The 17,924-nt window shown below is 39.9% G+C and overlaps 1 protein-coding gene across 2 annotated transcripts in view; it reads left to right on the forward strand.

Annotated features, from left to right (window-relative positions):
• The window catches only part of LOC136875372 (adenosine deaminase), a 153,918-nt gene that overhangs the window by 91,142 nt on the left and 44,852 nt on the right, over window positions 1–17,924 (forward strand). Inside the window, exons 7-8 of one of the 2 annotated variants that reach the window (XM_067148927.2) lie at window positions 16,534–16,703; window positions 16,941–16,979. In XM_067148927.2, the coding sequence (XP_067005028.1) occupies window positions 16,534–16,703; window positions 16,941–16,953 (183 nt within the window). In that variant the 3' untranslated portion in view covers window positions 16,954–16,979. The remainder of the gene's footprint in view (window positions 1–16,533; window positions 16,704–16,940; window positions 16,980–17,924) is intronic. The other variant, XM_068228471.1, reaches the window with a different exon arrangement.

Below are 17,924 nucleotides of genomic sequence, written 5' to 3' on the forward strand. Positions count from 1 at the left end.
GGACTCAAGTCTTCCATATAAAATTAAGCACTGACTTGAACAACGAACTATCACTTGCAATCACTATCAATGGACTCTCACGAAGTCTAGATTCAAATCGACATCGATTAAAAATGAACAAGAACACATCCTGGAAAAGAAACATATCAAACACATGTACAAAAAAATACAATGGCTGTAATCAATCCTTTGTAACCCGCTGTATGAGCGAGCTGTTGATCCCTGCTGAGACTCTGGTCGTCTCCATCCAGGGCGCTGTAATACAAAACCCTAACTAAGCTAATCGTGTCTCATACAGTAGTTAATTTCTACATTGTTTTTTCGGATCAAGGCTAACGGACAGTGTGTGGTGGTTACATAAAATTTTTGTCTATTTTCATACAGTAGAATGCAACATTCTAACAGAGCACTTTCTTAGCAAGGCGAGTTCTCCTGGCTTTGTCCCCTTACGGACACCCTCCTTCTCCGGCAATAAATCACGACCCAAGTCCACGCCCCTCTCACACCAGGGCAGCAGACTAATTCAACACGCTCCATAGCGCTGGTCACTCGGTCAATTACATCATTCAATTGAGCTAATGCAGGGTCACCTGCTCAAATCAACTCATTACAATCATTATGACCAATAATTATTTTTCACATAAACAGCCAGATTATATCAAACTCCCTTATTATACTAGCAGTTGGAAATCAACCACTCATTTCTACATGTACCCTTATTCACACTTACGTCCGCCTTTCACCGAAGGACAACGTCTCCTAATCGCACCCGTTTGGGCATAGATTGTGTAGCTGGCATAACATTAACCTGCCATTTAAATAGATCGGCATGAAATCATCGATCCGAATGTAGATGAAAGAAAAGATAATAATAATAATAATAATAATAATAATAATAATGATGATAATAATAAGAAAATTAATTTAAATTATTACATCCTGCCAAAACATTAACAGACCTTCTACGTGTAACCTCACTAGTGTATTGGAGGACAGGGGTTCAAACCTCGGCTCAGCATTCCTCGAACATCTTCTCTTATAGCCAAAACTTATATTACCATGCAACAAACTACTGATTCTACCTTTACGAACATAGTGCTGATTCTAGCCCAAGTCTTACCTTTATACGGGCACTTGTCAATGACTCTGTCACCTGCTAATCCCTGCGTAACTTAGGCAATTCATCAGGTGAGATCTACATCATTAATCTACATAACATTCTACTCCTTTTCCCCCCCCCAATTCCTTCTCAGCACTAAATAAACAAACTATGATTGCATGCAAATATAGCCACTAAAAGGGGTCCCAAATTCTATACACTGACATTGGATCACTCCTTTCCCATATCTAATTAACTCAAACAAAATGAATAAAAGGATCCCCGACCATTCTAAGCGGGTCTAGCCTATCAAATCATATTATTACTAACCCTATCCTTCATTACTGTTATTTACAAAGGGAAATACTAGCATTGGAATAGAAACATAACTTAGTACTCAACAGTTGATGTCTTCGGCCCCACCCGGAGATCCGGGGGCCTACCCATGCTGACTTATTCCAATGGCACTGGGTCTTTGAGTCCTGGGATCTAGTAGTTCCATATCTTCTCTCGTGTAATCCATTTGAATAGCACAGGAATCACTGAAAATATATTGTAGATGACACAATTTACAGAGTTCTTGTTCACACGTCACCATTCACTTCCCCTACTTCTTTCCTTAACCATTGACAGTTACGTGGTGATGAATATACCGGCTAATTTCAGCTAGTCTACCTCAATTACACAGCTAAGATGGACATTCTCAGCATTCGCATGGATTTTTCTATCCCTATCTTCTATCTAGTTTCTTGGTTCAGGAACACTTCTCACCGCCTGTTAATCAGTGCAATAGTCTCACCCTAAGCTTTGTTCATAAATTAGCGTAGATTTACACAGTTCTTTGACAGAATTTCAGCATACTATCGTGTCGTCACTTTTCTCGTCAAAACCTATTTCATATTTCATGAAGTTACAGTCTACTTCGCGGTCGATACCTTAAGTACCTCTCATTATCATAATCTTACGTTGTCTATCACCAAAGTACAAGAGAAACACACTGAAAAATTCACACCCGCTTTGTTCACATCATATACAAAGGAGCGGCAAAACCGATCGCGAACCGGCCGTCTTTTCACGTCGAAAGCTCCTTCCCGACTGGTGATACTTCTTGGGAAGTGCAAAAACTTATAGGGAAGCTAGCGGTAGGGGTGGCCAGCGGACCTCGTCCCCACCCTTATTTTGACATCTCCTGGATAAACCAACCCGTAGAAATCAGCAATACGTCTGACTGTGTAGCTCGTTATTCACAAGTGCGCTATGCTGTGCGGACATGAAGATGATCGGCGAATTTGCAGTAATTAATTAATAAGATCAGAGGGAAAATGGGGCATCCCCAAAGGCATCTGGCTTCACGAGTAGCGTCAGTACGCCAAGCTGCTTATGTAATCTGTTTTTCAGCGCCTTTACCTTGGAGAATCTCTTCTACCATAACTCCTGATTTCAAAATTCAACCAGTATTCTTTCTACTGCTCTGACAGATGCATTTTTGTTAACCAAGCCTTATTTAAGCTGAAAATACATTAAAATGGGCCCGATCGCTTTGGCATCGCTGTATGCTGGCATTTGTTTTAAAGATGGAGTCACTAAAATAGTGTTCTTCTGCTGCTTCTTCTATGACGTGTGCCTAGTTCGGGGGTTCTTTAAGCCACCCACTGGGTGTATCAGGCACCGCTCTGGCGGGCATCCTATTGCACAATCTGATGCAAGTCCTAACATCCACACAAAGAAAGCTTGCTGCCTGCTTCCTTCCCAAGCATAAAACTTAAAATAATTGTTAATTATGACGATACGGTCACAATATATACAAGCGGAAGAGGAGATTAAAAATAAAACTCTAAGAGCAGAACATGAAAGTAAAACTTAAACACAATACACAAGCAGAACACGAAAATAAAAATCGTGGGATGTTTAAGTTTGAAATGTATTGTCATTGTGCTGGTTGAAGATCCCTTTGCAGACAAAATAGAAGAACATAAATTGCATTTTACTCTGTCCGGTTTATATTCTAGTAAAAAAAAAAAGTCCTAAACAGGACTCCGGTGCAACATTATGTAAAGTTTATAGTGTATCGTATGATATACATTACTGGGCTTCAATGGAAACACATTAGGTTAATCGTATGTACCAAAGGCCAGTTGCCGGTGCATTGGAACTTGCAGAACAAAGAGGATATGGCAGAACATTAAACACTCCAGCACAAGGCGGCACACTGCTGATCTCGACAGTCAGATAGTAGGCGAAGTTCATAGTGGCGCTCTGGACAGGATAGCGAGTCACTGCCTCGGTATCATTTGAGAATGTTTCGGAACAACTGACCCTTAGTGTTCCGAAACAGTGGAACAGAACTGTGCACCACCACAGTCTGCCGAAACAGGGACATAGTGCCCAACCCTACTGCGCTGTCTTCGGACTCATGGTTATATTTCCTACAGGGAAATTAATTTAATGTAAGGGAGCACGTGTGTTTGCCCTCTGAATCCTCGCCTGCTATTTGAATCGCGTAACTAAAATTTCTTAAACTCTAAATTTTGAAATTTGTTCTCGGCCTTTAATATGTTCCCTTTTAGTCACCCTTTTACGATGGGATTAGCCTCTGTTTCTTTGGACCTTAAGCTCTTTTAAGTTCAAGTCTTTCTCTGTAATATTCTTTTCAGGAGTGCTGGTGTTTTGCCTCCTTACTTTTGATTAATGACCTGTATTGTTGTAACCTCTTTCTCCTTCCTAATGGCCAAGTAGTATGGGTAATATATCCCTGTATATGCATTGTGGTTTTGTGGGTAACTGGACCTACAATTTGGTTCCCTTGTGGAACAGTACTTCAACTGTTTGTGGTAATTCTCGTAAATGATAAGCCCACCATGTATGTACTATGTAATGGTGTCAACAAGTTGGTTACTAGTGAAATTGAGAGCTAACAAGAGACCTAGTTTTTTAATTGAGGCTGCCTCTATTTAATAAGAGCTCAGACTATTATGTTGTACCTTTAGGAGCAATCATGTTTTTTTACATGTAGGTTAATAATTAGGAGCTTCCTGCCATTAATTTTGTACCTGATTAAGCAAGTCTGATGAGCTTTCAGAGCTGACAAGCTCAGTTGTTGTAGTTTAAACCATTCTTGTAAATTATTTTTTGATCCTCTTCTGGTTCTTGTTGAATTGTTAGCTAATTCTATTTGGGTTTTAAGAGAGGAAAGGAATAAAATTTCCAAGTTTTTGTTGGAGCAACTTATACTCTGTACCCTGTCCAGCCATTCACCCCACGTGCAGCCCATGGTAATCCCGGTAATAATTATTATTCCAAATTTCAAGTTTTTAAGGATTTAAACTGAATTTAAACATAAATGTTTATACATTTCTAAATGCAGTATATTTGATGATCTTTCAAGAATGAGACATGTCATTCTATTTTAATTATTTCTTTTTCAGGTAGTTTTTGAATTTAGTTATTCATAAATTAGTTTTACCAGACGGAAAAAATTAACATTTATAAACTTATGTGTTTTAATAATAATTTAATATTAAACATAATGTGCACATATGATTCTAAAAAGCACAAGATTTCAGTTTTTGCATGATGAGAAACAGGAAGTATTCTTTGTGTGCAGTCGAACAGGTGGTATAGTGAACAATGTCAGCCGCAGATTTCACAAATACAGTTGCTGGATACCTGGTGAAAACCTTTCTTAATACAAATACGGTGAAGAAAGCTGTGAATTGCTCCTCTCGTGTGGAGGTGACGTAGCTCAGAATTGGCTCCTTTCCATTCATCATTGTTCATGGTGGGAGTATTGAAGAATTTTGGGTCTGTTTCTGTACTTTTCTGGAGTTGTTCGTCCAGGAACCTTTTGGTAGCTTGGGTGGCTTTCAAATTATAAGTTGTCATCAGGTCTTCTGTGAAGAGAGATGTTCCTGTCAGCTGGTATAGAAGTCGATTTGGTGAAGACTTGAAAATGCAGAGTGCTCTTTTTTTTTTTTTTTTTGCTTTACGTCACACCAACACAGATAGGTCTTATGGCGACGACGGGATAGGAAAAGCCTAGGAATGGCAAGGAAGTGGCCGTGGCCTTAATTAAGGTACAACCCCAGCATTTGCCTGGTGTGAAAATGGGAAACCACGGAAAACCATCTTCAGGGCTGCCGACAGTAAGATTTGAACCCACTATCTCCCAGATGCAAGCTCACAGCTGTGTGCCCCTAACCGCATGGCCAACTCGCCCGGTAGTGCTCTGTTTATGTATCTGACTTTAGTTCTGTTTAAAGTTTTCAGATTTCTGTATGAAAGGTACGGCCATGTTATCTCAATTGCATACAGTGCTACCGGCGCAACTTTCAGCATGAATAATGACAATGCTGTTCTTAATGAAAGGGATTTAAGATTGTGAATCTCCATTGTAGCCTTTTATCACAGCTACTGTTCTATCTTCAATGTGCCTTGTGAAAACGAATCTAGTGACTTGTAGAGTCATGACTAAATGTTTGATTTTTTCAATTGTTTGGTTTCCTTAGGTAAATGTATCCACTGATGACATTTTCCCTCCTTTCCAGAACTTCATGGCCTTCATCGTACTCTGGTTTAAGACAATTCCACTAGTTTTGTCTATTAAGAGCTTTCTGTAATAAGCTCTTGCTGTTGCTTAGTGTAACCATATCATCTGCATATAAGTACATATTCACATCTCCAGTTACTACATCTTGTACTTCGCAATGTGTGATATTAAACATCATGGGGGTCAGGGGGTCACCTTGTAGTACGCCATTCGTTCGTATGATGTCTCTTGACTGAAGAAGACTATCACTGATGTTTATTACATTCCCTTCCATGATGTTGATTATTAACTGGAAGGAATTATCTTCTGGTCCTAAAGCTACTTCGAGCTTCTGGATGAGCAGTTTACGGTTTACCCCATCAAACACCTTCGTATAGTCTGAGCCTTGCATGAATGGTTGCTTCATAAAAGTTACCTTTGTGTCATTGCTAATGGTCTTTTCCGGGCTTCTTTTTGATTGACTTAACTATTTCCAAAGTTGTAGTAGAGAGGGCAGCACCCTCGGTTGTGAACACGGAAGATCATTCTTTCTGGCGAGACTGTAATTTTATCTCTTTGACTCAGATGTGTGTGGTGGTTTAGAGAGAGGAATATAAAAATGGTCTCCACACAGATCGGAGTGGCCTTTCTGAGCTATAGATGGGTATTTATTAGATTCAAACTTAGCCTATACTACCATCCTTCTTCTTACTTTGATGGTTAATATTACAGGTATGGTAATTCTTTCGTATTATTGTGTGTTCTACGGTTCTTTTGTGATATTTCCGCTACTATTCATAGCTGGTTCATACGCGTCCTTTCGCTCTACAGCATGAATGCGCTGCATGTTTTGTTGTGGTTGTTGGAATTGTGTTGTTATTATTGGGTCTCATATTACTTCGTTTATGTGCACTGCATCCTCAAGTATTTCGCCATCAAATGGCTGTTTGCCCTTCGTGTCGATGCAAGCTTCCACTCGTTTTGTACGGAGTGCGAAACCTGATGGGCTTGTGCATGACAATGGAATTTCTCTGATCGCACAGCTGATTCATTTGCGCTGTGCACGCTATGTCTGGTGTTAATGAGACCCTGTTTATCGACCAGGCAGTCATACTACATGAAATTATTTAACTGGAGCTGGTGCTCGCGTTGTTTGCCGATACCGGCTTTGTCTGAATGGTGCGGGTGTATGTTGGCATGAGAGCGGAGTGAAGGGATGACGTATCGGTTGGTTAAATTTAAGTCTTAATTCTTGTTTTAGTGTCTTATTTTTTTGTCCTTTCGTACGGTGCTGTTTATTTTGCTCTCGCACCTATCCTGGCGACTCTCTTACCCAGGGGGCCGCCATGTTCTTTTTCTTATATTTAGGCTATGCGCATGCCTGTGTTTCTCCTTGGGGTTATTGAAATTTTTTTCTTTGGTCCAGAGATGTTTCTCTTGGTGCCGTGCTGATATCTTTCATATTTTATCTTTCGTGGTCGGGGGTCTCTTCTCCGTGACGTGTGGGAGTTTTAACGTTCATTGTTGATTGTTGTGATGATGGTGGAGTTTAAAGACACGTATGTGAAGAATGACTGTAATCTCGCGGAAGGAACGATCTAATTGATCCGTGTGGATTTTATTTGTATTGCCCGAAAATGAAATGAGATTACTTTTAAAGCGGTGAGCTCATCGTAAATGTAATTTTATCTTGGAGTTGAAAAATGCCTTGCACACGAAATGATGTTACCACATCAACTCATCAGCCTCTGGTAATGTATATATCCTTTGATTATTTATATTTTTAAAGTGTTTGTTTCATTTCTTTGCTTCTGATTTTAATTTCATATCAAACTCTCATTAATCTTTATTTGAATTTCATTGCTAGTAGCATTAGTCCCATATTTATTTGCATTGTAATGAGGGTCATGTCCAGTTCAAGGCTGTTTTACTTGGCCTTTCCTAGTCGCGATCTACGCCTCGTAATCTCCCGATGTGTGTGTGTTCTTGGTAAGGGAGGGGTGTGGTGCAAGTCGATGAATACAGTGATCTTCTCCAGGCGTTAGGGATCGTTCTGAGTTCTGTACATTTGTTATATAGTGCTGTCCATATGCTGATGGTGTATGAGAGGCCCTCCTTAATTAGTTCATTTGTGATATTATATAGACCAGAAGCTTTACAGGATTTGATTTTCTGTACAACTGACCTCCTCCTTCTTCTTCTTTCCTTCATGGGGCTGCTAAATATTAGTTGCTAAATAGCGTCGACCTCTAAGATCTTTTGCTGCCATGTTTTTCCTTCATTCCTACCTAGATATACCTGCTCCCTTCACAAAGCTGCAGGTTGTTCTTATTGGGTCTTCTTGGATTGTTTTCTCTCTCTTCACCTGGTAGTCGTAGAGTGGAGAGTCTGATTCTACCCAGCGCCTCACATTCAAAAAGTATGTGTTCTGCTGATTCCTCTGCTTCATTGCATTTCCTACCTATGTTGTCCCTTATTACTCCAATTCTATGGTGTTTTTTTCAGATGGCAGTGTCCTGTCAACAGTCCTACTACCCATCTTATATTTTCTCTGCTCTTTCAATAGTTTTTTAGTATGCTTCTTGTTTGGTCCTTTTATCAGTTCCTTTGCAAGCCTGCATCCTGGAGTAATTTTCCAGTTTTCCATTTGTTTCTTTTGTATCCATTTTTCTATGTAGTGTCGGGCTTGTCTATAGGAAATCCCGCATACAGGTTCTGGGCCTACAAAATGTATTTCTGCCCCTTTCCTGGCCAGTTTTTTTGCCTTTTTCATTTCCTTCTATAACTGCATGCCCTGGTACCCATATTATTTTGACAATGTTGTACTTTGAGAACAACTGACCATACTTTTGCTTTGTTATGTCAGAGTATGTCACAGTATCAGGTTGATTCCTTGTTGAGTCATGTTGGGCGAGTTTCATTTTTCTTAGCATTTCAGAATAATGAGCTTCCCAGTTTTCCATAGGGATGTGAGCTGCCATTGTGGTGTTCTTGATATTAAGTATTCTGTTAGGTTTATTTTCTTTTTCTAAAATTAATCGCTGTTCCATCCTGTGTGCAAATATATTTTTCTTATTGTGGAGTATCAATAGTGAATGTCATTCTCTCCTGGGTATATGTTCTCAGGTTTTCTGAGTTTGGTGATTTCGTGAAAGTATATGTAGCACTTGGAGAACCCTATTTTTTCCTGTATCATATGTATCTGTGTTTTGGCACAGGTTTTACCCCATGTAAACCAAAATAACCAGTGAACTGTTTGTCGTATTAAGAAAGGAGCCTACACTCAGGATGCATTTTCTTTGTAATTCTTACTCTTTCTGTTGTGGTGATTTACTTTTTTGCATCACCTTCTTTTTATTTGAGGCATAGTGATGCCCTGCTTAATGGTTTGGCTTTACCTTCACAGTGATGCAATGCGTGGATTACTTATTACAACTTTTATTATAATTGGGTCCACCTTATTCAATACATAAAAATTGTTCCGTAGATTTAATTACAACATATATTTCAATCAGTACTAGTTTCAACGCCCCTCTTTGTCATCATCAGCTGATAGAAGTTTGTAGAAAAATTGACAATCATATAAGTTTGTCAACGTCAAATTGATCACAATTTATACTCCGCATGGCCTTGCTTCTAAATTGAAGTTTCGCAAAACAAATGAGCATCGCCAATCCTCTGTTGCCAGCGCGCTACGCCCGCGAGAACAGCTGATGCAATACGACCGCGGTAAACAGCCATATATAGTAAAATGTAATACCGTACTGAGAAAAACGAATACATATGGAATGAAAACAAATTCATAAAATCTACACTTACTAACAACATCTGACACTAATAAGAGAATATATTATTCAGAATAAAAGAGAATTAGGAAATAACACATCACTCACCGCCAATGGCTGGCATAGGAAGGAGGTTATGGCCTACTAAGGGAACACTCCACTGATCTCGGAGTCACTGGAACCCTCTAACAATGAATCATTGTCACTATCACCAGGTCCCAAAGATATTATTAAACTTTCGACGGAGTTCTCCAGTACATCTTCATTTTCCCACGCCTCACATATTAATCTTTGTGTACTGCGCACAACTTTCCTCCAGTCATCGGCACTGACGTTCGCCACAGCTTCGGTTAACAGGTTTTCCGCCTCGCGTACAGTAAAACGCTTATTTTTTGTTGCAACATAACCCTTAACCTGAGCCCAAATCTTCTCTATTGCATTGAAGTGGCAATGATAAAGTGGAAGTCGAATAACTTTATGTCCATGACGTCTTGCAATTTCGTCCACCACATACACAGGAAATTGTGGCTTGTTTTCTTTCACAAGCTGCAACAGTTCACCTTTCTTCATGTCGTCCCGCACAGGAATGTTGTGCCTCCTTAACCACTCAGCAAGAATCGACTTCTTTGCTGCCGTTGTCGGAGCTTTGTCTTGAATTACGGAATGGTAGGGGGCATTGTCCTTTATTATTGTACAATTTTCAGACATATAAACATATAAACAGTTAGGTACAAATCCGTTTGCGGTACCGGCATCTAGCACAATAATTCTTCCCCCCTTTCCAATGGGCACTGCCATTGTACCTTTCACAAAATCATCTGTCCAGCCTTTTCCTACGGTATGGTTTGCATTAATCCATGTTTCATCTAACCACACAATCGAATCAAAATTTTCCTTCATAACGTCCCTTAAAAACCGGCAGCGCCACATCACAATATCACTTCTCTCCATTAACACTCGGCGACCGTTTAATTTATTGTAACGGAATCCCAGTTCCTTTACCACAACATTCAGCGAAGTCTTGCTTCCTTTAAATAGTTCGCTTTCCTTCAGAGACTCACGTAGCTTTGCAAGAGTAGGGTGTTCTTTTCTGCGGTAGTAGTCATAAGTATGACGACGAATGGCATCTTTCTCGAAACTGTCCAAGTTCGTCACTAGTTTGGCCCGATTCCTTTTCTTACCCGGTGTTTCAAACTTAGAGGATCCAGGAGATTGTTCCTCAGCGTGGTATTTCTCCTTTCCAATTGCCACTACTGTGTATTTACTCACTTTGGTAGCATCGGCAGTTCTCTGTACAGCTTGTGCTAAAGGAAGCAATGTAGCACCGTTCTCCTTTTCTTTCTCAAAGTACTTGCGCACATTGGACACAATTTCACGAGCCTGGCTTCTCAAGAGCGTGCCTTGTCCCACGCGTCTTGATTTCTTGCCACTTGTGTTTCCCGAACTACACTGAGACATGGTAAACACGACGAACTAAGTACACTGATACACGGACGTAAATAAAACTATAGCTATTTAATAATTAAACCTATACTGTACTTATGCTATGCTAAACTGTAAACTACGCTATACTGTACTATACTAGAGAGATAAAACTTATATGATAAAACACTAATTACTGGAGGAAAATGCAAATGATCGCGAACCGTACCGAATACCATACACATTGAACGAGTTAGGTTAACCACGTGGTGAATGTAAATATCAGACTTGGCAACTAGGTTTCGAGATCGTGCTCTGCCGATATAAATTGATATAAATGGCAGGTTGGGATTGGTTGGATGTCTATGCTTCAGTGCACAACCACCAGACAGAGCCAAAATCGGCCTAAACGTCAATTTAGAAGTAGAGCCGTGCGGAGTATAAAACCATATTAACAACATGAAACTGTTAAAAATATACTGTCTCTAATTTCATATTTTCTACAAGTCCAAGACTTGCGAGTCTTATGCCATAAACTGATAGAAACATATGCAAACCGGTTTGCTCACTTATGATATAAAGTGGATTTAAAAGAACAACAAAATAAAATAGAATAGTCTTGAAGCACCATGTGCTTAATTTATCTCTCTTCTTAAAACTTGACGTAGTATTGTAGTAGAAATAATTCAATAAAAACTACAGTGTCCCTTTAATGGAGCAATCCTAATGAGGTGGAAACGAGCAATAAGTCCTTTGAGATGTTATCAAGAACAACATTCCCAGTTAAATGCGGACCTCAAAAGGTCACTGTCCATGCGAAGTGCAATGAAGCACAGCAAGCAGTGTTGGTTTTAAATTGTGATCAATTTGATGTTATAATAATTTTGTGTGGCTGTTTCTAGTCGGGTGCAGCCCTTGTAAGGCAGACCCTCCGATGAGGGTGGGCGGCATCGGCCATGTGTAGGTAACTGCGTGTTATTGTGGTGGAGGATAGTGTTATGTGTGGTGTGTGAGATGCAGGAATGTTGGGGACAGCACAAACACCCAGCCCCCGGTTCATTGGAATTAACCAATGAAGGTTAAAATCCCCGACCCGGCCGGGAATCGAACCCAGGACCCTCTGAACCGAAGGCCAGTACGCTGACCATTCAGCCAACGAGTTGGACAATTTGATGTTGATAAACTTATATGATTGTCAATTTTTCTACAAACTTCTATCAGTTGATGATGACGCAGAGGGGCGTCGAAACTAGTAGTGATTGAAATATATGTTGTAATTAAATCTATGCAACAGTTTTTATGTATTGAATAAGGTGGACCCAAATTATAATAAAAGTTGTAATCTTGGTTCAATATGGACAAACAATAAAGTTTATTAATTTAACTGGATCACTTATTTGTCGTAATTCTCAACTTCAATAACAGAGGGTCCTTACTTCCACGTGAGGCCAATAACTGAAGTCTGTATGCTGTCGCATAGTGTACAGTACAAGGGTACAGGGGTGTGCCTTCTGCAGTGTGCAACTGCTGTGTACATACCAGTCCATCATTTTATAGTATTCCGTATTAGTATTAGGTATAGCTTAGAAATTGTAAACTACGGTTGCTATGTTGAGATTTCTATGTTTACTTTTGTTAACCCATAGCATTTCTAATTATTCAAATTGGTAGAGCTCGGTAGTCATTTTGAGTTGCTATAGAATTCGCTCAAGATAAAGTCCATCATGCTTGCATGTTTACATTAAGGCCAGTCTCCACTGATTAACATTTAACACCAACATGTTAAATTGAACATGTTAAAATTGACATGTATGTTGTCATTGCATCTTCCAATTGACTTTGCATGTTAACTCAGAATGTTGAGGTTAACCCTTTTAACATGTTAATAAATAATAATGTTATTTGTTTTGCGTCCCACTAACTACTTTTAACATGTTGTCGTGTTTTCTGCTCCAAGCACAGCTTCGGCAACTTCCCTGCTGTTTTCATGCCAACAGATAGCTTAAACGATGTGCTTCTCATGAAAAAAAAGTAGGATTATTGTTACAAGCTACAGGGTGCGGCAGAAATACCTGACGAATTTCAAACGTAAATAACTCTGCAATGCAACAAGCTATTTAAAGATTTATTGCACAGTTGGAATGAGTAGTGTTTGCCATTTGCATCACATACACACTAAGTTTTGAAAATAATGTCATCGAAATGCTGACCGTCCGGATCGATGCACCTCTAAAGCCTCTCCCTGAAGTTCCGCATGACTCGCTTGAGCATGTCTTGTGGTATTGCCTCAATTTCTTCACGGATGGCAGCTTTCAGGTCAGGTAATGTTCGGGGCTTATGTCGAAAGACGTGATCCTTCAAATATCCCCAGAGAAAGAAATCGCACGGGGCGAGGTCAGGGAAATGGGCTGGCCATGGAACGTCACCCCGTGAGGATATGAGGCGTCCTGGAAACATTTCTCTGAGGAGACCCATCGACGCCCTGGCTGTGTGTGCAGTGGCACCATCTTGTTGGAACCATACAGCAGGATTCCCTACGTTGGTGAGTGTAGGCTGCAGGAAGTTGCATAACAGCTGTGAGTAATGATTCGATGTTACTTTTGCAGTTCTGTCCTCCCCTTCAAAAAAGTAAGGGCTACAATTCCAAAATCACCGACAGCACACCAAACAGTAACACGCTCGCTGTGGAGAGGTCGTTCATGGATCTGTTGAGGATTGGATGCAGACCAGTACCGAAAATTTTGTTCATTAACGTAGCCTGACAAATGAAAGTGTGCTTCATCACTTGCCAGGACACTGGTGTCAGCTGCTACAGCTTCCAGGATAGTCTTATAACACGCTCTGCGGTTGGCCTAATCACGTTCACTGAGTTTCTGAATACCCACCATTTTGTACGGATAGCTTCATATCTGCATGTAAAATCCTCCTTACTGTGCGATCTGAGAGTCCCAGAGCATGTGAATGCCTATGCACCGAAAGTTACGGAGATTGCGTAACGGCGTTTCACTGCGCGGATGATCTCTGGTGTTCGGACGCTACGAGGCCTACCAGGCGGTTTAGTTTTCACACTCGAACCACTTTTTCTCAAACTGTTCACCCACAACAGAACGGTGTTCCAGCTCGGAACTTTCTCATGTTGACCTAAGCCAAAGTGTCTCCAAAACAAACGCTGTGTTGTGCTAACAGAATCGGCATTTTTGAAATAAGTCTCAACCACGAAGCCTCGGTGTTCACCTTTCCACGCTATGCTAGCGACTGGCTGGCTGGCTGGCTGACTGACTAGCCTGGACGAGACGATGCACGTGTTCTCCAAGGACAAGGCCAAGACCGCGCGCACCACGACAATAACACCTGTTTGAAAGCTGTGGCCAATATGACCGTTAATGTGCTCCAATTTACTGTATGTGACATAAATGACAAACCCTGCTCTTTTAAACTGCGCAACAAAATTGTGAATGGCTTGTTGTGTTGCTGAGTTATTTACATCTGAAATTCGTCAGGTATTTCTGCCGCACCCTGTACAAATATAGTACGCGCTCATGTGTCATTCTCTCTGCACTATACTAAAATTTATAGCTAGAAATGGAGTGGAGCAAGATCATACTGGACTTCATTAATGATATAATAGAAAGGCTTTCTTTGTGGGATGTCTCATCGAACTAATACCAAGATAAAGCGAGGTAGGCCGACAGTTTCCAGTTTTCACTGACGAGGATTATTACGAAGCCATTTCCAGGGTCATTTAAGGAGGGATCTTGAGAAAGAGCTTTTAATTACAGACTTTCAAGGGCTCGTAATATTGTTGAGAGACAAATGGAACAGACTTACAGTATTCATAGCGGTGCTGTATCATTAAGTGTCACTACAATTGGAACCACTCCTTGACTGGAACCACATGGCCAAGGTGACTGCAAAGTCCAAAGGATGACGTCTGCAATGTAATGTTCGCTGGAGTCCGAATTCCAAGTAGCATTTAACATCTCGAACATCAGGGTATCTGATACAAACTAGCGTACTCACAAGAACAGATGCATTAGGAGGTGGTAACATTCCACAGATTGCTTTCATGCGATATCAAAACAGTTCCAAAGCAATGTAGACCTCATTGAAATCTCAATATAACGAGATCAAACATTCATGGTAATTAGTCTTAAGCACTACATTCTGGTCCTTCAATAAAATAACTGTTCGCAATGCTCTTCGTGCCAAGCTTGTTGCTATGTTCAAATGGCAGTTGCAGGCAGCAATTCATCACGGTAACAATTTGATGGTGTCTAGCACAATATTCAAAGCTGTACGTTGCTTAACTTCAAAGTTCACAATGATTCTCATCGCGGCCCGGAAGGACCAAAATTTTATGTTGCGACTGATGCATCAACATATCGGACGCATATAACAAAGTTCATTTCCATAGGCGTACAAATACAATTGTGGAACAAGTCACATGGAGGACCAGAATGCCCTAAACGAGCAGACACAACACATCACTCAGAAGGTGATTTAACGTACTTATTACACATGTATAAATTAATAAATACCACATATTTACATGTATGTACAAAAAAATGTAGAGATACATCAAGATGTGTGCACTGCTGCCAGTTGCCATTTTTAGTCTGACGATAATAATGGACACGGCAGGACGTTGCCAACTGTAAAAATGACAAAATGAAATGCAGCAGGTGAGTTGCAACAGTAGTACAGACTTCCACTGTTGATCGGTGCTTGGCGAACCACATGTTTTCCATCCATCACACCAATACAATGAGGAAAATTCCATTTTTCATGAAATTCCTTTTTCTTTTCCAACCAGTATTCTTCTGAGAATTTTACCTGAAAAAAAAAAAAATTATATGGATATACATATACTGTACAAAATATAAAAAGTATAGCTGTAATTTCATTAATTTTGTTGTTGGTTTTATGATGTCTATTGTACTGAAATTACATATGTTGCAGAAAATGAGTGAAGGATAGGTGTAGCTGTGTGTTCTCCTTTCTTATGGTAGAATGTATTTTTTCCAAAACTACATGAAAATCAGGAAGTTTTAAAATCCAAACCTGCCTTCTACTTTTAGCTCATTCAGAATGTCATCCACATTGTGCCTTTTATTGAGATACTGTATTGTCGTACCCACATTCTCCTTTCCTTCCTTCTCAAGATGTTGTAAGAAGCAACAGTGACAATAACAAAGGCCAAATCCTCTTCATCTGAGTCCATTGTGCTTGTTTGAAAATACAAGACACCACCTGAATGGTTTACCACAAACTGATGTGATGAACTACCTGTCAGGAAGTCAAGTTCAACATGTTTATAAGCGTGGACCCAATGTTAAATGAAACAGTATTTAACAGTTAATAATGTTGATGGTGACACCAGTTAACATTTAACAGTTTTAACATTTAACATGTTGTAAATGTTAAAGAGTGTAGACTGGCCTTTATAAAACATGGTGATCTATACCAGCTGCACACTGCATACCATGTGAACAGCCAGTTCGATTGTGGAGAACAGTATAACGAACTATGCTCAAGAAACTTTGCTTGTAATAGAACACAGTTTCACATTCTTGGTATGTAGCCTACCTGATTTTACTCTCTTGAATTCTTGATACAGTATAATTATGTACTCATTACTGTTACTGTGTTTCAGTTTTACTGAAATAAGTTCTATACCTATAATTTCTTTAAATGTGTTTCAGGCTGTGGAAAATTACCATGCTGAGCGTATTGGTCATGGTTATCATGTGTTAGAGAGTAGGGAAATTTATAGCAGCATTCTTGAAAAGCAAATCCATCTAGAGACGTGCCCTTACTCCAGCTTACTCACTGGGGCTGTCCCGTTATCAACAGTGAAGCATCCTATTGTCCAGTAAGTTGTCATTTCCTGGTAACTGTACGCTGTAATGAAGATCGTAGTTTTGGTATTGTCATAATCTTGAGCTAGCTTCATCCTAGAGCTATATGAAGAGTTCCTTCTATTAAGACTTTCAGATGAATCGGTTGCAACTCTGCTTGAAAAATGAAGAAACTTGTAGGTTGATGTCGTGTGTTAGTTCTACTAACTTTGTGGAGAAATTTACATTCCTCATTGTTTTTATGTTAACAGTACCACCATCTGATGCAAACTACAAGGGCATGTCAGAAAGTAAGTTTCTCTATTTTATTGTTCACAAACATAGAAACAAAGCTTAATAGTTTACTTTGTAGTCCTTCCAATGGATAGCACACTAGTATGTAAGTTGATAAAATAGAACCGTAGTGTAGTGACACTTCTCAAACGGCTAAGTACTGAATGAGTGGTTATGAGAGGAAATACATGCAGTGGTCCATTTCCTGTTTCAGTACTTGTAAACATTCATAGCATTATGTTGGTATACATAAGAAACAACAAGCACGGAAGTGATGTTATTAATTTTCATAGGCTCGAATGATTTTGAAAGTCGGTGAGTTGAGTATATGTCCACCAACATCAGACACATTTGTTCAGTTATTATGAATATGGATGTGATGAGACAGGAAAGGAAAATTGACAGTGCTGAATGAAAGAAGAGTTCAAGTATACAGGCTGAAATGAAATTCGCACACTCGGGCGTCGCAGTGCGACTCCTCAGATGCCAGCAATAAAATTATATTTCTCACAAAAGTTCCCCTGTGAGTATATCCGGCATAAAAAGGTTGTTGAAGTGTGGCAATCTGCTAACACTGTAACCACATGTAGGGTAACTACCTCTGTCAGCACATATTAGTTGTGCTGTACAGTTGCTGCAGTGGATAGAGTTTTGGGTTAGCATGCAGGAGGTCGAGGGTTCGATGCTGGGTTGAGGTGTATGTTTTTTATTTTGTAAATGTAGTCCAGGTGGTATGTTACCTGGTATCTTAATCATCAACAGTGAATAAATTCACGCCCACAACGTCTTTCAAAGCAGACCAATAAAAACGATTCGTCCATTTCTAGGATCGTAGTATGTAAGAGCAAATGGTTTCTAGAGGACCCACTGCAATTGCTGTTGACGATTTAAGATGCTAGATACCATACCACCTCGACTACATTTACGAAATAAAAAACATACGCCTCAATCCAGGATCAACC

The sequence above is a fragment of the Anabrus simplex genome, chromosome 6 (assembly GCF_040414725.1).
Source record: "Anabrus simplex isolate iqAnaSimp1 chromosome 6, ASM4041472v1, whole genome shotgun sequence".
Taxonomy (NCBI): domain Eukaryota; kingdom Metazoa; phylum Arthropoda; class Insecta; order Orthoptera; family Tettigoniidae; genus Anabrus; species Anabrus simplex.